The 21,821-nt window shown below is 41.3% G+C and overlaps 1 protein-coding gene across 2 annotated transcripts in view; it reads left to right on the top strand.

The window, feature by feature from the left end:
- srpra (SRP receptor subunit alpha) overlaps positions 1 to 21,821 on the top strand; it is a 47,771-nt gene that overhangs the window by 22,491 nt on the left and 3,459 nt on the right. Inside the window, exons 3-13 of one of the 2 annotated variants that reach the window (XM_041174386.1) lie at positions 814 to 977; positions 5,239 to 5,381; positions 7,944 to 8,115; positions 8,643 to 8,793; positions 12,012 to 12,118; positions 12,254 to 12,372; positions 12,510 to 12,596; positions 14,035 to 14,207; positions 17,284 to 17,497; positions 18,930 to 19,093; positions 21,492 to 21,590. In XM_041174386.1, coding sequence (XP_041030320.1) covers positions 814 to 977; positions 5,239 to 5,381; positions 7,944 to 8,115; positions 8,643 to 8,793; positions 12,012 to 12,118; positions 12,254 to 12,372; positions 12,510 to 12,596; positions 14,035 to 14,207; positions 17,284 to 17,497; positions 18,930 to 19,093; positions 21,492 to 21,590 — 1,593 coding nt within the window. Of the gene's footprint in view, positions 1 to 813; positions 978 to 5,238; positions 5,382 to 7,943; positions 8,116 to 8,639; positions 8,794 to 12,011; positions 12,119 to 12,253; positions 12,373 to 12,509; positions 12,597 to 14,034; positions 14,208 to 17,283; positions 17,498 to 18,929; positions 19,094 to 21,491; positions 21,591 to 21,821 lie in introns of both variants that reach the window. The other variant, XM_041174385.1, reaches the window with a different exon arrangement.

The following is a 21,821-nucleotide window of genomic DNA, read 5'->3' as shown; positions in this document are numbered from 1 at the left end:
AATCACCTATTGGCAGGGATTGAAAATTAATCCCAATCTGAAGTGAGGGCAAAACAAAGCATGAGATACAGCCAATCCTGAAATATTTGGCTCCATCAGTTTACTGTACATACAATGAGCATTTAAAAAATAATGACACAAGGACAAGTTCCTTCGATTTTCCTAATTTACAGGTTTCACTGTATCTATACTAAATCCATTATGTTAATTTACTTTATTGCTGTGCAACGCCCGCCCTTGTTTACAGCAAGAAAATTCACTGCACATGTCTCTTCCCATATTTACTGTAATAAATGTCAACATTTCAGGATTAAATAGGATGGTCTCTGATTTCACTGCCTTTGGTCACAGAATTCCCACATTGTACACTTCATAAATGTAATGTTCTGCAGGTTGATGAGAGAGAGTGCTACCCAATCTTTGTATTTTCTGCCCTCAATGAAACCATCAGTGTAGCAGTCCAGAAAGTAGAGCACTACAGTATATTGCTTCCATTACTGGTGCATGTTACATTGCCCAATTGCCTCAAACTCTTGTGACATCACTGCTGTTTGTGATATTAATCCTGATGCAAATCCATGGTTTTAGCCAATGGTTGGGCTCAGTTCCTTGAGGTTTAGCCTGGGTCTATTAACTCGCAGTAATCTGTAATGCTTCCTTTTTATTTTGTGCCATTGAGGAAAATTCTAAATATTCTAGGATGAAAAAAAGTATTTTTGCAAACTTGCATTGACTGAGTTTAACATGTGGTTGTCAGAATAAGATCCAGTTCATTTAGGGTCATTTTCCCCCCCACCTCTTTTTGCCTTACAGGTGGGATACCAAAAAATCCTGACGCTAACGTATGTAGACAAATTTATTGATGATATCCACATGCAGTTCCGGGATAAATATAGGAACCAGTTACAACAACAAGGGGTGATGGGCCTCCTCAATGGTTCCTTTGACTTTTCAGATGACTTCAGAGGCCTCCTGAGGTAAGAGAATTGAAAACCTGGAAGGTGAAAAGTTCCTCTTCTGGATCCATTAAGTTGTCGCACTTTCGAGACAGGTGGAATAACAGTTAACACTTGCAATAATTACATAAGGAACTCGAAACAAAGCTGGGAAAAGGCAAAGACCTTAACTGTATAGATTCCAGGGGGATACACAAACCCAATGGAATTATTCACATCTGGAGAGAGGAAAGCTGCTGGAGGCAAAGGGCAGGATTACCCAGCCCTGCCTGCCACCGGGATCGCCCAGTCCTGCCGAAAGTCCATGGACCATTGGCCTGGCTGCTAAATTCCCCGTGGTGGTCCCTCCACAACTGGAAAATCCTGACCAAAGAATCCAATTAAGATAAAAGGCAAGAAAACTTTTCAGCCTTGAAAATTGGAGACTGAAGAGGTTTATCAAGATATGTAAGGTATCTAAATTGGGCATCTATGATTCTATGACTATTTCCAGATGTGGCACAGGTTCAAACTGGTGAAAATACAACTTTGACTCATGACTAGTGATCAACACATTTGTGAATTTATGTAATGGTGAAGGCAAAATCCTTGGACTCATTTAAGAAACAGTGGGTTGCTGTTATGGAGCAGCTGTCAATTTTTTTAATTTTGTGTATATCACACTGGGCCAAATCGGTTTCTCTCTCTATATTTAATCTTGAACTTTTCAGTTTAGCATCTGCTCAGTACCCATTTCTTCCACTGGAGGTCTTTAATGTGAGCTGTTATGGGCTAAGTCACATAACTCTAACCTTGCCAACCCCACAGTAACTGGTAGATTTCTTTCAGAAATAAATCGGGGATTAGAACTTGTAGTTTCATTTCCATTTGTGGTTGAACGGGTATCACTGGCTCTCCTTTAGTTATAGAATCACAGTATGGTTACAACACAGAATGAGAAAATATGGCCCATTTGTATCAGTGCTAGCTCAACACAAAAACAACCAAGCTAGCCATGCTTCCCTGCCTTTTCCCCATATCCTGTGAATTTTTTCTCCCCTTTATAATTATCCAATTTCAAATCCTAACCACACTCTGTAAAAACATTTTGCTTCATGTCATCGTTGGTCCTTTTGCCATTCATATTAAATTACCGTCCACTGTTCTTTACCCTTCTGCCAATGTGAGCAGTTTCTCCGCTACTTTGTTCAGACCCCTCATGATTTTAAACATCTCCATCTCTCCTCTTCACGCTCTCTTCTGTAAAGAGAGCAGCTGCAACCTCAAACCTATCTCTTAACTGAAGCTCTTCATCCCCAGAACCCTCTCTTAATGCCTTCACATCCTTCCTAGAGTGTGGTACCCAGAGAATTGGACAATACTCCAGTTGAGGCTTGACCACTGTTCAATAAAGATTAACCATAACTTCTTTGCTTTTGTACCCTATGCCTCTGTAAAGCCTAAGATCCTGTACGCCACTTTTTCAATCTGATCTACCACCTTCAATAATTTGTGCACATATGTCCCCAGGTTCCTCTATTCCTGCACCTCCTTTAGAATTGTACCTTTTATATTGCTTCTCTTTGTTGTTCTTGCCAAAATGTATTCATTAACTATTTCTCTGCATTAAATTTTACCTGTCTGCCCATCTGACACCTGCCTGCCCATTCCATCACCCTATTGATGTCAGTTGAAGTCTAGCCTTGTCATCCTCTCAGTTCATGTTACTTCCAAGTTTTGTACCTTCCACATTCTGAAATTGTGCCCTTAACATTGCTGAAGAAAGAGACATGTTGCTGAAGCTTTTCATCTTGCATTCATCAGGACAAATACAAGAGTGCCAAATTCAAATAATCACGACAATTTGTACTACAGAGGAAAAGGATGCTGCTTGGTTGGCAAGTAAACTCTGCCATGGAGAAAGCAACAGAGAACTATAGGCTCCCCAAGCCCCTGGGTAATTCAAAAAAAGGCACAAGTTTTGAATATATTCCTTTCATTTGCAGAGAACCAGCCCTTACATAGCAATATGTGTTGCTTCTAAGAAATTTAAATAAGCCATGTTGAGAGTGCAACTGATTATCTTAAATTGGTTGTTAGTTCCCTGTTGATTTCTCATGGCAACACCTTGGCCAATCAGAGTAGACTTGCCAAGTAATGAATATCTTTCTCGCCTGTAGTATAAATTATGATTGTTTGTTTGAAATTTGGCATTCTTGCATTTGTCCTGATGAGCGCAAGACAAAAAGCTTCAGCAACATGTCTCGTTTTTCAGCAATATTCAAGCTGTCCTACCTAATGATAAATTGTGCCCTGCACACCTAAGTCTCAGGCATTAATATAGATGAAGAAAAGCAGCGGTCCTAATACTGACCCCGGGGAACTCAACTATGTTATCATCCTCTAGCCCATAAAAACAACCATTCACCACTCCTGATTACTGTCACTTAGCCAGCTTTGTATCCATGCTGTCTCTACCACTTTTATCCAATGGTCTTTTTACTTTGCTGGCACTTTGCTGACAAGCCAGATATGTGGCACCTTAAACACTTTTTGTGATGTGCACTGTATCAACTACATTACCCTCATCAACCCTTTCTTTTACCTCATTAAAAATAAATCAAGTTAGTTAAATTGATTTGCCCTTAACACGTCCATGCTGGCTTTCCTAGATTAATCCACAGAGGCACTGGCCATAAATTTTCTAATCCTCCTTGGATATGGGATAGTATTAGAGAACTGGAGAATTGTAAGTCTGCTCCTTTTTTTAAAAAAAAAGCGTAAGGTCCATGCTGGCTCTCCTAGATTAATCCACATTTATCCAAGCGACTGTTAATTTTGTCCCACATTGTTTCTAAAAGCTTTCTCACCTCGGAGTATAAATGGAGTCGCTAGGCTTATCCTTATGCTTTTTTTTAAAGGAGCAGACTTACAATTCTCCAGTTCTCCAATACTTTCCCCTATCCAAGGAGGATTAGAAGATTTATGGCCAGTGCCTCTGTAATTTCCACCCATTCTTTCCTCAGTACTCTTGGAAGCATCTCATCCAGTCCTGGTACTTCATCAACTTTAAGTGCAGCCAGCTTATCAATTTTTAGCCCGTCCAGTGTCTCAACTACTTCCTCTTTTGTTATGACTTGGGTGGCATCCACTTCCTTGGTAAAGATAGTTGCAAAGTACTAATTTGGTACCTCAGCCATGCCCTCTGCCTCCTTGTGTAAATTCCCTAATTGTCCCTGTTGCTCCTTTTACCACCTTTTATTACTACTTATATGCCTATAGAAGACTCTGGGGGTTTCCCTTTATATTAGCTGTCAGCGTCTTCTTGTACTCTTTGTTTATCTTATTTATTTTTTCACCTCCCTTCTGAACTTTCGATATTCCACCTGGTTCTCAATTGTGTTATCAATCTGACATCTGTCATACATGTGTTTTTTCTGCCTCATCTCTATCTTTTTCGTCATCCAGGGAGCTCTTGCTTTGTTTGTCCTATCACTTCCCCTTATGGGAATGAACATTGACTGAACCTGAGCCATCTCTTTAAAGGCCATGTTTCATTACAATTTTGTTTGCCATCTTTGATTCCAATTTATCTGGGCCAGATCTGTTCTCACCCTGTTAAAGTTGACCCTCCCACAGTTAATCTATTTTACTCTAGATTGCTCCTTGTACTTTTCCATAGCTAACCTAAACACTGTTTAACTATATCGCTGTTCCCCAACTGACACTTCTTGATCCACTTGATCCATCTCATTCCCTAGAATGCATTTTTGAGGCTGTGGGGTCTTTTTGTGTCTCCTCAAGCATATCTTGTCATATTGTGCTAATTGCTGTCACGGGCTGACAAAGATATTTGAGGAAAAACAAAAAAAAGGTATGGTAGTAGGATATGTAGTTGACCTCAGCACCTTTAGCTAGCTTGAGAGGTATCAGACTAGGCTCCCACTTCTGATCCCTCTCCAGCACCCACTGCTAGAAAATAGATATACAGATCATAGACCAGCAGAGGAGTGTACTTGGGTGTGATTTCCCCCTACAGTATAATGGTTGCATTCCACTGCCTAGACTCTTCATTAAGAATGTACACAAAGCTAGGTCCCAAAGAGCTACCAGAATCACCTTTTGTGCAGGGAATCAAAATAAAATAAATGTTTACCACAGTATAGAGAATATTCAGTCCCTTGAAACTAGAAATCTCATGCCAACATTACCTTTGCTTTTCTTTAAAGAAAAGCTGTTTTTTGCCTAGTTGTGTTTGGATAATTCTGTTCCTAATCCATTTAAATTTGTTGGTGACCTTTAGGGCTGCTGAGGAACGCACCAAAGGAAAAGCACCTTCTGTCATGAAAACATTTGAACAATCTGATAAATCAAAGAAAACTGTGAAATCTATGATAGAAATCCGTGGAGAGAAGGGGAAGGAGAACAAGAAAAACAAGAAGGATGGTAAGCAATTGTGCATTGGCAGAGTGTTAGTCTTCTTGGCTGTTGCTCCATGGTCTTAGGAAAGTAGACTCTTTAAGGGAACTGAGATTATTTAACCAGAAAGGAAGTGTATTTGATGAGCTTCTCTCTCTTGCCAAAACCTGCTCTCAAAGAATTTTGACAAGTCATGAACAATGAGAATCGCCCCTTGTTTCAGTATTACAGTTGGATATGTCCAGAGGAAAAGGTTACAGTTCCTCAGATGCAGGACAAAACAGTTTTACAATCTGTTTATGTCACTCTCTAAGAACTTTTAACATGAGTTTGAATGGATAAGGATATGCACTCATGATGGAACTCGCTGATTATTTCAATGCATTGCATAGTTTTTTAAATACACTTTAATTTTAGTTGGACCTCAGTGATGGGGTAGTTTTCTTTTTTTATTATTCATTTATATGAATTTTTAACAAACGAACAATGTGCCCAAAATATAGTTATGAATGGACAATAAAGTGAAATTGAGTTGATTTGAAGTGGCTCACATAATGTAATGTGCTATAGAGAAAGAAACAGCTATGCTCAAAAGGGTGCTTGGTAAAAGAAGGTAGCAAATCGCCAGAACACTGATAATGGGAGGAATACCTTTTTTTTTGTGGAAGCACAAATCTAATTATTTGAGAATGATCTTTACTGTGACTCTCCTTATGTAAGTGGTTATACTTTGAAGTTGCTGGCTGGAGCAGATATTTTAGTTCCGCCTGCTGCAACATGAATATGAAGTTCTACCTTAATGACTGGAGCCATTGCTGCTGCTCATCTCACATGAGAGGGGAGTTCTGTGCAGTTGAGTATTCTCAAATTGCCTGCCATCAGCATGGTACAAAGAGGCGACGAAAAGACCCCTGTTTGTGTGCAGATATTTGTAACACTTAAGCAATACACTCTCTAATTTAGCAACCTAATATTGAATTGTGGTGTGTCACATGATTACTAGGTCCCAAGGTTTGTATCTGGAAGTCCTCTGAGCATGGCTCTCCCTCTGACTAAAGAGGGCATGGTGTCTGTGCAACTGGTTTGATGTTTCCAGATGCAAAGCATTTAAGCGGCCTTCTGTTCCTGTGGCAGTGGGAAAGTACAGACTTGTTTTCCCCCCTTCCAAAAGAAAGTAACTTTCAGCTTTGCTGATTCCTGTATAGTGGAGACACTTTCTGATCGAGAGACCAGTGGCGACATTCCCAGTCTTAGTGCAATAAATATGGAGGAATTGTGGGCAGCATGCCAGTTGTTTCCAAAATGCAAGGTGGAGGCTATCTTAGCAGCACACCAAAATAAAAAGATTTATGTTGCAATTTCATGACCTCCGGACACCCCAAAGTCCTTTACAGCCAATGATTTTCTTTTGGGTGTAGTCATGATTGTAATTTAAGATGCACACCAGCCAATTTACGCACAACAATCTCTGTCAAAAGGAAGCGTCATAACAACCAGATAATCTGAATGTCAGTAATGTTGATTGAGATATAAATATTGGTTAGGACACCAGGGAGATCTCCTACTGTTCAGATAATGCCATGGGATCTTTATTGTGCACTGGAGGGGGAAAACGGTCTCGTTTTAACATCTCATCTAGAAGATGGCACTTCCAGCAGTGCAGGGCTCCCTCAGTCCTTCACTGGAGTATCCACCTAGATTTTTGTGCTCAAGTTTCCACAGCTTCTGACACAGGTGAGTGTTACTACTGAGACATGGCAGGCAAAAAATCAGTCCTGTGTTGTAAATAAGTTTAAGATCAGTATTTGTTTAAAAAAAAACCAAATAATCCAAGGCAAAAGTTAAAACTGCTCTACTTTGGAGAAATTGAAGGCGTCTAACCCCATTTTTTAGCTTTATTTGGGTTTAGGCTTCTTGAGTTACAAACCAATTATGAACTGGTAGGCATTCTTTTCTTTATAGATGCTGCTATTTGTGAGAAGAATCCAGTGATGGATCAATCCCTGGAATTTGTTTTGACGAGAGGTGTCCAAGAACACTGAGTAATATAATGTCCCTAATCCTATTCCCTCCTGTAGCTGCTGATTCTTTTGGTATGATATCCTGGGCACAGCCTTATCCAAGCAGCTATTGCTTATTTCTGATTCTAGACGGTTCAGTGTCAATTGATGTTGGTGAGCAGTTGAACATAGAGACGCAAGCAGCTCCAATTCTCTTTGCCTACAATCCTGACACATGTACTTTTTGGTGCTCATTGAATAGTGATCAGCTGGAGAAAGCTTAAGGATTTTTGATTTGTTCCCCTTTCTAGTATGCGTGCTGAAGTTGACTAACCTAGCCCTGGGAATAAAACTTATACTGGTGATGTGTTGTTTTAGCTGTCCTACTTCAGTGATACTCTCTTTTTCGCTCTTGTGGCAAAGGTATCACAAACTTGATGGTGAATGGCTTCCATCTATTTTATAATATTCTAAGATTCTTAAAGGTAGAGGAGCTGTTCTGAGGGTTTATTTTACAAATGCCTACGATTTTTTTTTCTATGTTGTCACTCATTTTCTCTCCTCTCTCCTTTTTCTTTCTCATTTCCAGCACCTGTACCCGAGGCACTTGCAGCAGAAAAGAAAACTGAAGTTCCGTTAAAGGCTTCTGTTACCGTGGCTGCAGGAGACACCAACCAAAATGGTTTGACTCAGGAAGAAATCATCCAAAGGAATAGGGAGGAATTTTTTCGTAAAAGACTGGGGAAAGAGAAGAAAGAAAGGTGAGAAGACACTTTATTTCTGAGAGAACAAGAGCATTATCAGGTCAGCTAGCTGGTAGTTCACTGGATTTACCTAATAGTGGATTTACCTATGTAGGGCTAATGGTAAAGCCTGTTTTTCTTGCCAATTTGAGAAGAGGCTGCAACTCCCCTTGGCTTGTTACAAGTACAGCTTAGATTTTCTCCACTAAACTTTGTTGAAATGCCTGTATTATAAAACAGCCCTTACTTATACATGTAATACATTTTACATCACTTTGTTGAGCCTTAGTGCAGATCAGTGACTTGTGTATTATTTTCGCACATCTAATGGATTTATAGTGTTCATGATTTTCTGGTAATTAACCTAACAAATTACTCTACAAACTCAAATTACTTTGATACCGTGCATTAGACTGTCACCACGCTACGCCACCACTTTTTAATTTAATTTATGCCTTTTAGTGGTTCAGTTTCTCTGTAATTTCAGCGGACGATAGAGCAGAGATTGACTACAGTAATGTGTCTGTCCTCCTGAATTGCAGCAGCAAATCCCCTAAGCCAATTAAACAGAAAACCCGTCGTATTTGGCCTCCAGATTCTAACAAAGCTAGCGCCAAAGAGCTTGACTACAGCAAGAAACTGGTCAACGGTCAATCCAGCACCTTCAGCAATGGAGATGACACCATTACAGATATGGTATGCTTGCTCTTTATGTACAGCACCAACCTTTCAACACTGATCATTATCCCACCAAATCAGGGTGATACTTCAGCCTTGTTTTGCTATTTCCATGAGCGAGTCCTTCTCAATCTCAAATAAAAACAGATGCTCAATTTTCAAACTTTGTGGATAGCACCAAATTGGTAGGATAACATTCAATAGTAATGAAAACTGGGACAAAATACAAGATGTTAATAACCAGATTTTGTGGCAAAATGTGAGGAAGAGCAGGAGGCATCTGATGTCAAGAGACAAACGTTGCAAGGATAAGGGGTTGGTACTGGTACCACTGTTCGTGATTTACAAGAATGATTTGGACTCCAAGCACAGTTTTAAAATTTGCAGATGACACCATATTAGGGATGTAGTTAATAGAATCACAGAATCATACAGTGCAGAAGAGGCCCTTCGGCCCATCGAGTCTGCACCAACACGAGAAACACCTGACCTACCTACCTAATCCCATTTACCAGCACTTGGCCCATAGCCTTGAATGTTAAGACATGCCAAGTGCTCACCCAGCAAGCCACTTCCACCACCCTCTCAGGCAGTGCATTCCAAACTGTCACCACCCTCTGGGTAAAAAGATTTTTCCTCACATATTCCCCCCCCCCCCCCCCACCGCCCCCCAAAAACCTCCTGCCCCTCACCTTGAGCTTATGTCCCCTTGTGATTGACCCTTCAACTAAGCGGAACAGCTGCTCCCTATCCACCCTGTCCATGCCCCTCATAATCTCGTAGACCTCAATCAGGTCACCTCTCAGTCTTCTCTGTTCCAATGAGAACAACCCAAGTCTATCCAACCTCTCTTCATAACTTAAATGTTTCATCCCAGGCAACATCCTGGTGAATCTCTTCTGCACCCCCTCTAGTGCAGTCACATCCTTCCTATAATGTGGCGACCAGAACTGCACACAGTACTCCAGCTATGGCCTCGCCAAGTTTCTATACAACTCCAGCATGACCTCCTTACTTTTGTAATCTATGCCTTGATTGATAAAGGCAAGTGTCCCATATGCCTTTTTTTTACCACCCCATTGACATGCCCCTCCACCTTCATACATCTATGGACACACACGTGCCAAGATCCCTTTGTTCCTCAGAACTTCCTGGTGTCATGCAGTTCATTGAATAAATAGAAAGGATGAATGTGCCAAAATATATAAGAGGACATCAATAAACTTGTAGAATGGGTGTATCATTGGCAAAGGAATTTCAACATAGATAAGTATAAAGTGGTAAAAACGAAGGGTTCTGTTGAAGGGTCATGAGGATTCGAATCGTCAACTCTTTTCTTCTCCGCCGATGCTGTCAGACCTGCTGAGTTTTTTCAGGTACTTCTGTTTTTGTTAAGTATAAAGTGGTACATTTTTGTAGGAAAAATGAGGCCCTGCTCACTAGAAAATAAGAATCTAAATGAGGTAGATGAACAAATTTATCCAGGGTGCAGATACACAAATCGTTAAAAGTAATGTGGGTTAATTAGGCTATTAAACAAAAGCACTGGGGATCAGTTCTAGAAGGATAGAACTGAAAAACAGAAGTTATGTTAAGTTTGTATGGAATTTTGCTTGGCATATGCACATAGTTCTTGCCTCTATATTATAGAAGGATATAGAGGCATTGGACAAGATACAAAAATGATTTACAAGATGATACCAAGCCAAGAGATTATATATATGAACATACAGATTAGGAGCAGGCCTATCAGGAATGATTGAACATGTTGTGATTTTTTTTCCCAGTAGGAAGGTGAAGGCTGAAAGACAGTGTAATAGATATGGAAGGGTTTGATATAGTAGACATAGAAATGTTGCTTACATTGTGGATGAGACTAGAATTAGGGGCCATAAATATAACAATTCCCTGTTGAATTCATTAGGGAATTCGGAAGAGATTTCACCCAGTGATTAGAATGTGGACTTGCTACCACAGAGATAAGATAAATAGCATAGACGCATTTAAATGGAAGCTGGATAAACACGAGGGAAAAAACAAAAAAGGTTATATTGATGGGATTAGATGGGAGGGGGCTTGTGTGGAGCATAAGCATCAGTATGAACCGGCCAGTTGGCAATTTTGTGCCATATGTTCTACATGCTCTATTTAGGTTGGGGGAACTGTGTGTCATCTTGCCTTCAGTTTATAGCTGTGTTTGTGCAATTTATTTATTCTTGAGGGTCTTTGGGTAGGGCTTCCAGTCTGTATTTTTGTATCTTTATTCATTACTTCCAGTATGACCTGACATATGGAAATAAGATGGTAGGAGCATGATCATCTTTCAAATCTTTACCATTTCTCCTATAACCAGCCACAAAGCTATCCAGGTGTAACTCTTCCCTCCCTTTCCCCTCTCCCCATGCAATTAGTTTGGGAAGTCACTGCATGCTCACTGGTCTCTTCTGCATGCCTTAGGCATTTAAGAAAAGTAGGAGTTATTAAATGAATAGTTCAGTAAAGAATTATATCATAGAGAGATATATAAAAGCAGAAGATTAATGTATGAAACAAACTACCTGGGACAAAGTACTGGGGAATAGTTCTATAAAGGATACCAGGGAACTGGGCTGATTTGTAAAATTAAGGTTTTTTGAGAGATTAATGTATGTTGTTTTTCATCCAGATAGACTGCAGTGATCTGTCTTTGAATGAGATGTTAAATTGAGGCATGTCTGACTGCTTAGGTGATAAGGAAGCAGTTGCACGATTCGGAGAAAAGTAAGAAGTTTCTGTGGTGTACTGCCCAACGTCCCCCCACCCCCGCCTAACCAACTCCATCAAAAGTGAATTACTGGGTTGTTCATCATTATGTTTGTGGGAACTTGCTGGGTGCAAAATAGCTCTCTTTTTTCATGTGTGATAATACAGTGCACTTCAAAATAATTTATGGTGCATAGAGTATTGAGTGCATTCTGTGACAAGGTAAGTATAATACAAATGTTTCTTTTCTGGTTCTGTAGATTTCCATATTATGATTTACAGAGAAAGTTGAGGGAGAGTCAGATGAGATTATACAGAGCAAAACAAATGACAGTTTGTGAGAGGCATACAGAGAAAGACAAAGTGTGAGATGAGTACAAAGCTCCAGGAAGAGAGAGACAATGTTTTACTTTGTCTATGAAAATCAGTTGGTTTTAAAGAGGAAAAAGCTTATTCACTAATTGCTTCTCCTGATACAATGATTATTGTTTCAGAATTTTTATCCTGGATCAATGGCAGGAGATTTGAAAACTGTGGATTATGAGAGCTGTGAAGAGGAAGATGAAGAAGAGGAAGTAATTCAAGAAACTTCTAACACCAGGTATATATGAACCAGATCGATCTTCAGATTCGATGAAAGTTTAAGCAATGTGGAGAGACTATTCATAATTGTTAAAATGGAATACTTGTAATAGTTTTTACATGAAACAATTAAAAAGCAATGTTCCACCTTCAGTGTAAAGAAACGTGGATTCGGTGGCATGTTTGGAATGCTGAAGGGCTTGGTTGGATCTAAAAGCCTTACGCCCCAGGATATGGAACCTATCCTTGACAAGATGAAAGATCACTTGATTGGTAGGTTGTGGAGATTTCCTCAGAAATACTAAACTATGACTTTACATATTGCAATACAATTTACTTATATATCACAACTAATCTGATTGGCCTAGGGCACTATCCTTGACTCATGCTTTCTCTTTATCTACCTGCAGCTAAAAATGTTGCTGCGGACATCACAGTCCAGCTGTGTGAATCAGTGGCCAAAAAGCTAGAGGGCAAAGTCATGGGAACCTTCAGCAGTAAGTTGGATTTATGTTGTGACCTGGAGTCTGTCCAGATGTCACCTGTGACATGACCTATGTTTAACATAGCACCTCACAGGATTAACCTTTAGATTTGAGGCAGAGTTCAGCTCACATCTTTCACTAAGCACTTCCAGTAGGTAATGTTAACTTTTACCAATTCATTACTTTCAGCTCCCCAAGTATAGAAAGTTTGATCATACTTTGAATGTTGTTGTGGTGTAGGAGTGATTCTTTAGAACCATGTTTCCAATATTTATCCAATTAAATATCTTGAAGAATTTTATTTAGATTACATTGATAGCATTCTGTTGTGCCCTCTGGCCTTCCAAAATTGTTCTGTAGTAAAGGATATTGCAGTTAACCTGATTTAAATTTAACAATGTATGAGTTCCTTGAGGTCCATTGCCTGTCGTGAACTTCATTGTCATTCTAAGGAGCACTTTTCTAATGGAGATTGTTGCATTTACGAATGGCATCCTTTGCCTCACCTTCATCACTATACAAGTTTTGCAAGCACCATAGCAGAAATCCTGAGAGCAAGCTTAGTGATGTTCATGTAATCATAGCCAGTCTCAGTCATCATCAGGGACACAATTCCTGCATTTTTTTTTTTAGATAACTGCAAGGATAAAATGATGGAAACTGAACAGCTGCAGCAGTAGAGCAAATCTTGTAATCTTTAGTTATTAAAAATGTTAAGACTTGAGTACAGCATAAACCAATAAATTGATTTCCATAAATCTGCACCTCCTTTTATAAGCTGTGATTTTAATTCCCGAAATTGTACCATGTTTGTTCTGTTTCTGAACCTCTTTCTGGTGTCCTTGCAACTTAGCACAGGAAGTGATGTCTGCCTCTAGATGGCAGCTTCTGGCTGTTTGGTGTACTCACTTTATTTAATGGCAAGCATTATGTACTACAATAGTGCACAGTGAGGTAGCGTTACCATTTAGTACCACAGCTAGTGTCATTTTTGAAAAACAGGATGAATCCCAATGGAAAGCTACAGCTGGTTTTAAAAATATAGCGTCTGCAGAATTAGCTGATCTTCCCATTTGTTCTGGGATGGGGAGGGGAAAGCTAACCAGCTTCTGCTCCTGAAAGACAGGCAATGATTCCTGCTGAAACTGGTTTGTGTCTAAACACTGGGTGAAATATGGATGGGGCTCAGCTGTGTTCTTGCTCTTCCCCACTCAAAAGATAGGAAAGCTCATTAACAACAAAGTTATTGTTTAGACTCGCATGAATAGACTGGCATCCCTGGTGTGTTACTGCAGGCTGCTAGTGCAGCTGGTAGCCCAGCAACTTCAGTGAAGATGGTAGGGGGGAGGTGTTGGAATGAAGGTACCAACTTATTTTTTAAAAATCCTTTTTCTTAATTTTCCACCCCCACCCTTGCTAACCAAGCATACCTTTCTCTGCGCTTTGACAGCGGTGACCTCAACAGTGAAGCAGGCTTTGCAGGATTCCCTCGTCCAGATCCTGCAGCCAAAGAGGCGCGTCGATATCTTGCGCGATATCATCGAAGCTCAAAAACAAAGGCGTCCCTTCATCGTTACTTTCTGCGGCGTGAACGGAGTTGGAAAATCTACCAACCTCGCCAAGGTCAGGCATCAGTGAAACTTATTGTTGTGACATGCCAATTGTACACGATGGTAAAGTTGGAAGAATAACAAATATAAGAGAAATGACAACCAAGTGGGTTTCTTCATTTCCCCACCACCCCCTTCCCTGACTCTTATGCCATTTCATTTTCCAAGCTCAAATGGCAGCCAATGCCTTGTGTTTGCCTCTGGCTTTGGGGATTGGCATCTTTCTCCTTTCTAGCTGAACTCAACTGTTCAGCCCTGAGCTGTTTCCAAAGACAAGATGCTTTCACCTCTAACATTTAACTGTCTCTGGCCCTGCTTCAGTCCAACTGATGCTGAAACCTTCCTTTGGTTATTTTTTTTATCACCTTTCGACTCCAGAGTCCCCTGCCCAGTCTCCCACCCTTTGTAAGCTTTAGAGCATACCTGTATCTTTATCCTGTTCACACATCACTCCTATTCTCGCTGACCTACAATGGCTTTAGGTCTCCCTCCTGGTCACCCCATGCCTCCAATTTAGAATTCTCACACTTGTTTTTAAATCTCTTCATGGCCTTATTCCTGCATTTAATTGTGTCCTCCTCCAGTCCTACAGTTTCCATCTGATCAGCCCCTCCTGGAATTTCCTGCTTAACTTAAGCTGTTTATAATCTATATTAATGACAAAGAGACCATGAGTAATGTATCTAAATTCGTTGACAATACCAAGCTATGTGGGATTGTGAGTTGGCCACAAAGAGGCTGCAAAGAGTTACAGGTTAAGTGAATGGTTAAGATGGGAGATGAAATATAATGTGGGGAAGTGTGAGGTCGCAAGAATAGAAAAACAGAATACTTTTTTTTAAAGGCATGAAAACTTGTAACTCTTGATTTTCAAAGAGACTTGGGTGTACTTGTACAAGGAACAGTGAAAATAAGCATTTAGGTGCAACAAGCAATTAAGGCAAATAGCACGTTGGCTTTATTGCAAGCGAACTGGAATGAAGAAGTCTTGCCAAAATTGTACAGGACTTTGCTGAGATGTCTCCTGCAATACTGTGTGCAGTTTTGGTCTCCTATTTAAGGAAGGCTTTACCTGCAGTGGGGACATTGTAGCATATATTCACTTGGTTGGTTCCTGGGATGAGGATTGTCCTTTGGTGTGAGGCTGACGTTGGGCCATACTCTCCGGAGTTTTGAGGAATGAGAGGTGATCTCATTGATACATAGGAGATTCTGAAAGGGTTGACATACTGCTGGGTTGTTTCCCCTGGCTGAGGAATCTAGAACACAGGCATGGTCTCAGGATAAGGGGACGATCACTTAGGACTGAGATGAGAAATTTCTTCACTCCAGGGTTGTAAATCTTTGGAATTCTCTACCCCAGAGGGTTTTGGATGCTCCATCGTTTAATATATTTAAGGCAGAGGTAGACATTTTTTGGCGTCCCAGGGAATTAAGGGAAATAGGGCGTGGACAGGAATATGGAGTTGAAATCAATGATCAGGCCTGATCATATTGAATGGCAGAGCAGGTTTGAGGAGCTGTATGGTCCACCCCTATTTCTTACATTTGTATGTTTTTAATTCCTCTGCCTGTCCATCTCCCCGTCGTCTCCTCCATAAAGCCAAGCTTATACCCACTCTTCCTCTCTGGCTATGTCCATTTTTTTTCTTTACACTTCTGAAGCGTCTTAGGATGTTTTTCTACATTAAGGCCCACTGACTAAATACAAATTGTAACAGCACTGAAAGCCCTGTAGGATAGCATAATTCTAGACTCTGGGTATGTCCTTTTTCTGAATCCTCCATATTGCACAACCTGCTGCTAAACAGCTGACTTGTGTTACTTTCCCTCTCCGCTCAACAAATTTAGAATTATAATGTTACAGTTCCTAAGAGTTCCAGTGCATGTAGAAAGGAATCAGCTTCTTCCATAAATGAGGCTCCTCATACGAGGGCTGGGATTTTCCGGCCTCGTCATGGGCAGGACACGCTGCGGGTGAGGTGGTGCCCCAGCCAGAAGTCCATTGGCTTGTGGCGTGACCAGAAGGTTGCAGTGGCGGGCATGGAAAATCCCACCCAAAGAGTTTTTCTCCAACAGAAGCTTTTATTTGTTTCAGTGGCTCTGTAGCCCTGTGCATTAGGACACTAAATCATAGGTAGGGAGAGAAACAGTATTACACTTTGGAGGGCTGGTACAGGTGGCAGAATTAGTGAGGCATCATCTGGGTGTGAGGAACAAAGAGATAGAAAGGCAGGCAGAGAAAAACTCTTAAGTTGGAGTAGTTGGGCAGCTAAAAGCCAGCGATCCTGTTCATGGGGGATAGACCTGGCATAGAGAGGGGGGAGATACCTGTGAATGGACAAACTTTATTGACAAGGTTGTGGGCGAGGAAGAGGCCCTGTCCAGGAGATAGGGAGGAGCAGGAGTCACATTTGCCTCTGCTGGACATGGAGTGACAATTGCCGTGATAAAAAGAACATCCTCCAGTTCTCTACAAGATTTTGCAAGGGATTGCTCCAATCAGCAGCAAATGAGGGTGAGAAACAGTCTCTGATCGAAGGAGCAGCGAACACCAGCATAGTTGAGTGTGCTGAGGGCTGCTGGTTCCAAGGGAAGATATAGCAAGGCTGGACCCTGGGGTGCCAAGGCACGCTGAGGTCAGAGCCCAGGGAACAAAGGTACAGTAGGGGCTGGCACCCAGGCAGGGCAAGGCTTTGGCAGACCCAGGCAGGGCAAGGTGTGTATATGTGGAGTGAATGTCTGACTTACTCCCTTTCTGTCTATCTCTCTCTGTGGTTGACGGTGACTGAGTGAGCACCCTGAGACTGGGAGTGAGTCACACGCTGATCCTTTCGCACTTTGGTCATTATTTTTAATTACTCTTAACTTAATTTATTGTTGTTTTGCTCAAATTGTTTATCAATGCCTCAACTTTTTTTAAATATAGTTTATTGTGCCAAACCTTATCTTTCCAAAATTTGCTGATTGGTACCTTGAGTGAGAAAAAATTGGAAACCTGACACACCGACCCCCGACCCCCAAACAAAGGTTGGACAAGCCTGATCGAAATTAACAGAAAATTTAACTCTGCTCTTTGCTTCCTGCAGATAACTTACTGGCTCATGGAGAATGGTTTTCGGGTTCTCATTGCTGCTTGTGACACTTTCCGAGCTGGAGCTGTAGAGCAGCTCCGGACCCACACTCGCCGCCTGAACACCTTGCACCCACCTGAGGAGCACAGCGGCCAGAGTATGGTCCAGCTCTTTGAACGGGGATATGGGAAGGATGCTGCTGGCATTGCAATGGAAGCCATCGCATTTGGTAAATTTTGTAAACTTCACTATGTTTGGTCCTTAAAGGTACTTCTTTGTCTGAGGCACTTTGAGATGTTTCTAGGGCATGTGATGTGCTCAGTTTTTTTTTCTTGTGCTCCTAAATGTTCCTATTTTCTTGTGATTTACTGATTTACACTCTGGCCCTTGAGATTGATAGTATAGAACTTGCATGCGTATACTTTGAAGCAAGACTGGGATTGTGGTCACTTTATAGAAGTTTTCAGACTCTTGGAAGCCATTTTTGTAGTTTCTGCAAAAGTAGTAAATCCCATTTGATAGAATGAGGGAATTTTTTTCAGTATATTTGGAGAGAAAAATGGGAATCTTTGTAGAATTGAGGGGGTCAGTTATGCATCTGATCTATGAATTAATCTGTGATTAATACCCATTTCACCAAAGACACCTGCAGCATATAGCTATGTCATCTGAGCACTGTTAATACCTAGCAAAGGGCCTGAAACCTGGGCTCCCAGGAATCAGTCCTCACTACAACAGGTGCACCATTGATAAGGCACCAGTCAGGAGTGTGATGGAATACTCTCTACTCGCCTTGATGATCGCAGTTCCAACAACACACTCTAAACTTGACACCATCCAAGACAAAGCAGCCTATTTGATCAGCACTCCACCTACTGCCTTAAACATTCACTTCCTCCACCACCAGCACATAGTGACAGCAGTGTGTACCATCTACAAGATGCATTGCAGCAACTTACCAAGGCTCATTCAACAGCATCTTCCAAAAGCGTGACCACTACCACCTAGAAGAACGAGGGCAGCAGACAAATTGAGAACACCACTTGCAAGTTTCCCCTCCAGGCCACACATCATCCTGACTTGGAACTATATCATTGTTCCTTCACTGTTGCTGGGTCAAAATCCTGGAACTCCCTTCCAAACAGCACATGGACTGCAGCAATTCTAGAAGGCAGCTCACCACCTCCCCAAGGACAGTTAGAGTTGGAAATCCTTACCAGTGACGCTTGCATCCCATGTCTGAATAAAAACAACATTGATTTGAAGGCCACGTTTTGTTAAAACTGATTAAGTTTTCCCAAGCTCTGGGCAGTACAATCCAAACACTGGCACAGCACAGCTGCAGAATCAGATTTGTGCTCAGTGTTTGAACTGTGCCAGTGCAGAGCTGATGCAACAATTGGCTGCTTGTATTGTTTCCTTCACTGGAATAAGTAGGAATTGGCTAACTGAAGGATGGTATTTAGGGTAGTTCCCACAATATGGATTTGCCTTTTGAAATTTGAAAAAAAAACACCCTTTGCTTCAGTCTGCTTGAACTGGCTGTCATGTTTGAACCCTATTTGTTTGGAGTTGGGTTGAGACCTCTTGTACTTGATTTGGTTTAAACCTCCAGTACCCAGCCCTGAATATAAAGTTTAAAATGCACATTTCTTCCACAGCTCGAAATCAAGGCTTTGATGTGGTTCTGGTGGACACTGCAGGCCGAATGCAGGACAACACCCCGTTAATGACTGCTCTTGCCAAACTCATCGCCATTAATGTGCCGGATCTGGTGCTTTTTGTTGGTGAAGCATTAGTTGGGAATGAGGCTGTGGATCAGTTGGTGAGTATCAGCTGCTGCTTGGTCCCCAAGGAGTTCCATTGCGTACAACATGTTAGGAATTACTCCATTCCTTTTAATCTCTTGGAGTATGGACTTTTGACAACAGATTTGACAGCTCACTTGGATCCATTCGAAGTCATTCACCCAGAAAGAGAGAAATCTTCAGTTGCCTCCCACCCCTAACAACTGCTAGAATGTCCAACAATTTCTGGAATGATTCTGAAAATTTTGCCTCCGCTACTATATCCAGAAGTGATTTTCTGAGCAGATAGTCTGGTAATATATCCTCAGTAATGTGGGTCTCACTATGGGGAAGTCATAGTTATTACTGAACAATCAAAGGCAATAACTCTGACATTTTTATGTTGAAGTTGCTGGCCTTTTATCAAAGCTGAAAGAAGTTGGGGATTTAACAGTTTTAAAGCAAGCAGAGAGGGGAAAATGGCAGGCAGGATGGGGAAGAGGAGAGAACACAAGGAAGGTTTGTGATAAGGTGGAAGGCAGGAATGATTTGATTAAATGATAAGCAGGGTGATGCAAGGCTAAGGGGCATGGTTATGGGACAAGTCAAAACAAAAGATAGATCTAGATGAGGTTTAAATATGTAGAACAACTGCTGGGGAGAGATTTTTGACATTGGAGCTCATTTGCGATAATGGGCACAAGTTCAATTCATAGGTTAACCTGGTTATCAGTAACTGTCGGCCAGTTTTGCAGCAACTTGGTGTGATGCTCCTGGAAAATATCAGAGTAGCAAACTTTTTTTGATTAAACATTGCACCTTGAAGATAAACCTACTGACATATGGCTATGTATGAGATGCAATGCTGTGCTGTTTGTTTGTGACCAAGCTTGATATGGGTGAGCAATAACTGAATCAGGCTCATTGGCAACATCTCATGGCACTTGGGTCATTTACCTGATGCACGATGGTATGAGATAATACCTTCCCTGGTTTTCTTCGGCAATATTGTTGTGTTTCTGCTACAAGATGCTAAAGCGTGTGCTCAGCATTGATTGTGACAGGTGACCACTTTCTCCTAGGAATGTTGCACTTTTGTCCTCTGGAGAGGGTAACCTTCATAGCCACATTGTACAGCACGTCTGTTTGGCTGCCTGTCAAGCAGGTGGGCTGGGTGCCCCACTGTTCCTGCACTTGCCCACATGATTAGTATTGGTTGCACTTCTTCCTTACAACGCTGACAGCCAGCTTTGCACTATGAATGAGCTTCTTATCGTGTCCACGGACAGTCTATACATGGCCCAGCCAGAACTGGACACATTTTTGTGTCTTGTTGAATTTGGCAAGATCTGCAACAGTGCAGGGTTCCTCTAGCGATAGACATTGCAAGAGATGTTGCATAGTCTGTGGCTCAGTTCCACATTCACAAGTTGTTGGGCAGGTTGTATATCCCCATTTACTTAGTGACACCTTTGAACGACTTACACCAGTCCTAAGTCTGTTAAGGCACTTCCAGGTTGTCCAGTTGCAATTAGCTCCTGGGGGAAGGCTTTCATCCAGTAGAATTTCCATCGCTGGGGGTTGTTTGAGACTGGCGAGCCGGTTTTTCCACAAGGTGATGTGGCTTCAGATGGGGTTGATTGTAATGGAACAACACTGTTCATGAAGATCTTCCTTGACTTTAGGCAGTTGGGTGTAGGTGTATGACCAAGCAGAGGGTGCCTCTCATCTGATGTTTGAAGGAGTGTTCTTTCTGGCTGCCGTTCTTCTTATATCAGGGGGAGCGATACCCGCCAGGATATATAGACTGTTGGTGTTTGTTGATTTTAACCAACCTGTGATAAGTCGGCAGCTTGCATTCAGAACGGCATCCATCTTCTTAGCATGAGTAGATCTTTCCCATGAATGAGCCAAGGTCTAAACTCAGCCTACTGCAACCTAGACTGTGAATTGGGAGGGGAAACTGATTAAAAGACCCACTTGAAACTGGTTCGAATAGAGCTTTAAGTCCTGGTTAAATAAACATCAGTGGGCCAGATCTCCTTAATGTACGCTTTTAATGTGATGCATGTAACTCAGCATCTCTGATTTCTTACACTGCTAGTAGCAGACTAATACCTATTACTACTGCCCCTCAACAAACCTGTACCCATCAATTCTGTACCTCCAGTGTGATATGGTGATGGACCTGTACTCAAAACGACTATACCCCATTGTTAGTGACGTATGTCAGTTCACTGTATTGCTATACAGCTCAAAATGTTCTCTTGAGGCACAGTACAAAATTGGAAGAACAGAACCTATAATTGGCTTGCCAAGTATTTCCCTAATAAAAAAAAGTTCACACGCTTTACTGAAATCCATAAATAACCTTGCATACACTAGCTGCAGTACGGGGTTTATGTTCTGTACTGACTCTTTCTCCCTCCCTCTCAGGTAAAGTTTAACCAGGCTCTGGCTGACCATTCAATGGCTGAAAAACCACGACTGATTGATGGCATTGTGCTGACTAAATTCGACACGATTGATGATAAGGTAATGCTCGAGTACTTGCTGAACCTGTGTTAACCTTGTTTAGCCTGACTAGAATTCAGTAAACTGCAGTGAGATGGAATGCAGGTGTTTGTTCACCATTTCTATGTGCAAATACCTCACAACTAAGATCTTTTGTAAATATTATTAAAGATTTCTCAACTGATAATTCTTATTCACGTTGGTTGTAGTTATAATTTTAATCTTTAGCCTGAACTGTGAACTGTAGATGGA

Source organism: Carcharodon carcharias, chromosome 25 (genome assembly GCF_017639515.1).
Source record: "Carcharodon carcharias isolate sCarCar2 chromosome 25, sCarCar2.pri, whole genome shotgun sequence".
Lineage (NCBI taxonomy): Eukaryota > Metazoa > Chordata > Chondrichthyes > Lamniformes > Lamnidae > Carcharodon > Carcharodon carcharias.
The sequence above is the reverse complement of the archived record's forward strand: the minus strand, read 5'-3'. Positions and strand labels throughout refer to the sequence as shown.